A 4,097-nucleotide genomic window follows, 5' to 3' on the forward strand; every position below is an offset into this window, starting at 1 on the left:
CAAAAGTGGTGCATGCAGCGTGAGAACGAAGATGACCGCGGATAGGCGCATTGGGGAGTCGCATATATGGCATCAAGAAACTCCAGTCAAACATTCGAAGTAGAATTATTAAATTTTTCGTTAATGGATGTTATCCTTCACATCAGCTTGTTGACAACATAATAATGCGTTTGTATTGATGTTTTGATAAGAAAAAAATCTAAATTTAGTTTGTCGTTCTGCGAGGTCTTTTTCTACACTTAGATGGTGACTGCACGCCGAAGTATAGACCTCACCCCAAAATGCCTTGACCTCTGAAATGTGAAGACAAAATTTGTATCCAAGACCCTGACATATGTAACTATCAAGAAACAGGGGCAGTCTCGTGACTGGTGAGTAGAGGACTATAAATTTTTTGTTATGGACGTTATCCTTCACATCAGCTTATGGACAACATAACAAGTTTTTTTTTTATAAGAAAAAAAAACTAAAATTTAGTTTCTCGTTCTGCAAGGCCTTTTTTAATCAGTGGAATGACACCAAAGTGTAGACGTCACACTCAAATGCCTTGACCTCTAAAATCATGGTGAAGACAAAATTTGTATCCAAGACCCTGACATATATGACAATCAAGAAACATTGTAGTCTCGTGAGCTGGTACCTTTTTCTGATTTGAACTACTTGGACTCCGCAAATTTTTGTTTGGATACTCTTTCTTCTGTAATTAAATTAAGTTCTAATGAACGCTCGTTGGATAATAGCTGCAAGTATCCACAAATAATTTCTTTGGATAGCCCTTCTTTAATAGTTTAATTAATGGATTCGATGGGTGCGTGTTCATTCCATGGGCTTTCTGAAATCAGAAACTCGACCTCACTGAGATCGTTCATGAGTTGAACACCAACAAATTGTGTCAAGCTCCTAGCACAAGTCCTCGTATATACCAAATGCCTTCCACTCATGTCTGAACACCAACAAATTATATGTTAAACAAAGACTGATGTGCTCTGCGAGGAAAGAGACATGCCCCACTCACCTTCATCCAAAGTGTCATCAAGCCAAGCACTTGTCATTAAAATGCATAACAGCACAAGAGAGAGGCGACAAAAACAGTGGAGCCTGATATTTTATGTGGATGCCATGCCAAAATGAGAAACACTAACCCGGGTGAAGTGCAATTATATCTCTCAAATAATCCCACAGCAACCAACTTGCACAGGTTGTTAATATACTACTCGAAGTTGGCCAACCACCAAGCACTAGAATAACTGATGGCATGATTCAGAATTAGAAAAACATCAAACCCAAGACCCAAGCCACATGAGCACGCATAACACACACCCATCTTTTATTCTATAAGATGCTTGTCGACGGTCTTAATTGATTCATCATTCCAGCAACGAACTTTAAAACCAACTCACCCTTTCCTTTTCTGCAGCCAATCACTTCGCTTCTTGTAATCCTGCAACCTAGCTAACAAAATTAAACCACCCTCCTTACCCAGCCCCATTTAGCACTACAAAGAAAGGAAAAACAAGAACAAAACAAAACAAAGACAAAGACAACCTTAGACCACTCAAAGCTTAAAATCCCCGTCTCCACCGCTCCCGCCGCCCAACCTTTCCTTGTCCCCTTCCGCCACCACGACCGCCACCTCCCCCTTCTCACCCTCCTCATCTTCTTCCTCCTCCTCCTCCTCCTCCTTCTTCTTCTTCTTCTTCTTGTACTCCCCATAGAGATATGAAGAGAACCCCCACAAGCATAATGCCAGCGCCACCGCCTTCTGCCCGCCGAACATGTCCCCGAACGTCACCACTCCACCGAGAACGTTCACAGCCAGCAGCGCCGTCATGCAGATCCCGCTGTTGAGCGACGACGTCAAGTACACCATCCCGGCGGTCCCCATGAAGCACAGCTGCCAGCTCACCACCGTCGCCGCGATCGTCGCCCAGTACCCCGCCTTCCCCAAATCCCACCGCTCCTCCACACTCCACCTCCCTCCGGCCGCCACCCCCGCCGCAGCCAGCGCCGCCGCCGCCGCCTCCATCACCACCTGCACCTCCATCACCATCCGGTACCCGTCCACCTTTCTGTACACCAATTCCATGGCCGGGAGGTAGGCGGCGAAGAGGCCGGCGGCGCCCAGCGTGGCGGCGAAGCCGAGGAAGAAGCACGAGCTGGAGATGCCGGCGGGCCGGTCGGAGTCGGAGCCGGTGGCGAGGAGGATGGAGGCGAGCGTAAGAAGAACGACGCAGTTGAGATTCGAGAAGGTTAGCGGCTGGCGAACGAGAAGAGCTGTGAGCACAAGAATGAAGGCAAGCTGGGACGAGAGAATAAGAGAATAAGTGGACACCGGAAGGTACGATTGGCCGCAGGAGATGAAGAGATTGTTGACACCAAGGAGGAGTCCAAGAAGGACGCACAGAGCGAAAAGGCGAGGACTGAAGCGAGAGAAGGGGGCAGAAGACGAGGGAGAGAGATAGATAGGGACGAGAAGTAGAGGGAAGCCGGCCGACTGGACGAGGGTGGCGACCCACCGCTTCGAACCGCCATGGACGAAGTAGAACCGGGAGAGGAGCGTGGAGGCGAGGGTGCCCACGAAGAGGGCCACGTAGTTGACCCCCAGGAGGGCGTAGTGTGACCGCCGGTCTGATGCCCCGCGGAGCATCCTACTCCCTTCGGTTTGATCTCCTCCTCCTCCGCTCCCTCCTTCTTCAACTGGGGCGAGTGTGGTGGCCATGAGCAAGTGGAAGGAGTGGTGGGAGAAGAGCGGTTTGTACGTGGTCTTATAGGCGGAGGTTTCAGCAATATTTTTCCTCCGGAACTGTTTATACCGTAGTTTGTTACTCCTCCGTCGGCAAACTGAATGACGACACGGGTCCAATTCTTTGTCTGTTATGGTTGGATTGTTTTGCATATTGCTAAGTTGAGGAATATCGGAACGTCACCCCGTGGGAAACGCGTGAAAAGGCGCCGCTCATGCATGTTACGCTTCGCGAGGAGGGGGTAGTTATCCGGTTGGCTCATCCGGTGTGAGTCCAGCACACTGGAAAACATACGGACTTAAATTATTAACGCTAGGTAATTATGGCAAGTGTTATCCGGTACGCGCCCAGCACACTGAAAAACATAGGGGAGTTAATAAGGTGATGGCATGTATAGTAAGTGAAAATAATTATAGAAAAGCAAAGAAATATGCTTCCTGTAGGAATCCAGCACACCGGAAAACGTAGGGAGTTAAGGAGTGACGATGGTACATACGGCAAGTGGTATTTTGGAGTAAGCAAGGCTATATAGGGTGGCAGCGGCGCAAGGAGGGCACTGGTTTTTACGTGGGGGCTAAGGAAACGACGAAGAGATGGTATATAGGATAGGAAGGTGCTTAGATAGAGAGAGTCGGATGAAGAGCAGGGCAGGTGTGAAGTAGGCTTGGTGACAGTCTCTCTGGCTTGAAACGGCTCGACAGAGAAAAAGAGGGGGGAGAGAGAGAGAGAGAGGTGTCGATCTGATGCTGTTCTCACAAGGAGGTGAGGAGGGTGGTCCAAATGGCGAGGCTAGGCTTAAGGAATTGGGAACACATGCCCTTCCCCTGTGCGTTGGTCTTTGTTGTCTTCTGGAAAGTCTAGCTTCCCTTCATATATGTGGGCCAAAGGTGTGTATCGTATAGGGAAGTACGCCTCATTCCCCTGAGGACGGTGGTGGTTGGGTATCCAGAATAAGCTTATTTAACTTTGGAGATGGGATGGCGATGGGGATGGGGATTGCACTTGGGCTGGTGTCTCGATACAATAGAGATGAGGCTCGGACAAAATGGCTTGTCTTTTGTTTGAACTCTCTCAACTTTTCCAAGGCAATCGAGACCACTCTCAGACAAGAGGACTTAGCTTTCCTTTGAAGCATGATGCCAGGGCAGGGCTGTTAATTAGAGAACCTGGATGTAGTCGAGCACCATTTATGAGTCCGAGCTTCTTCTGTATTCCACTTTGTTCCCACCAAGTAACAGGTCCGGCCAATATCCGGTATAAAATTAGCAGGTGAGGTTTAGGTGCAATCGTCATGGTAATAGTATAATGCCACATGTTTCTTGAAATCCATGCATCAACTCCGGCCATAACTAT

At 48.5% G+C, this 4,097-nt stretch overlaps 1 protein-coding gene across 1 annotated transcript; it reads right to left on the reverse strand.

Moving 5' to 3' along the window:
• Positions 1-1,078: 1,078 nt before the first annotated feature.
• Positions 1,079-2,807, reverse strand: LOC103714187 (probable purine permease 4). Its single transcript, XM_008801356.3, has one exon. The coding sequence runs from the start codon at positions 2,717-2,719 to the stop codon at positions 1,556-1,558; it is 1,164 nt and encodes a 387-aa protein (XP_008799578.3). The 5' UTR covers positions 2,720-2,807; the 3' UTR covers positions 1,079-1,555.
• Between the last annotated feature and the right edge of the window lie 1,290 nt (positions 2,808-4,097).

This window comes from Phoenix dactylifera, chromosome 4, assembly GCF_009389715.1.
Source record: "Phoenix dactylifera cultivar Barhee BC4 chromosome 4, palm_55x_up_171113_PBpolish2nd_filt_p, whole genome shotgun sequence".
NCBI lineage: Eukaryota > Viridiplantae > Streptophyta > Magnoliopsida > Arecales > Arecaceae > Phoenix > Phoenix dactylifera.

Bases quoted from the DNA above. Each gene is read 5' to 3' on its own strand.
- LOC103714187 (XM_008801356.3), bottom strand. From the start codon at position 2,719: ATGGCCACCACACTCGCCCCAGTTGAAGAAGGAGGGAGCGGAGGAGGA.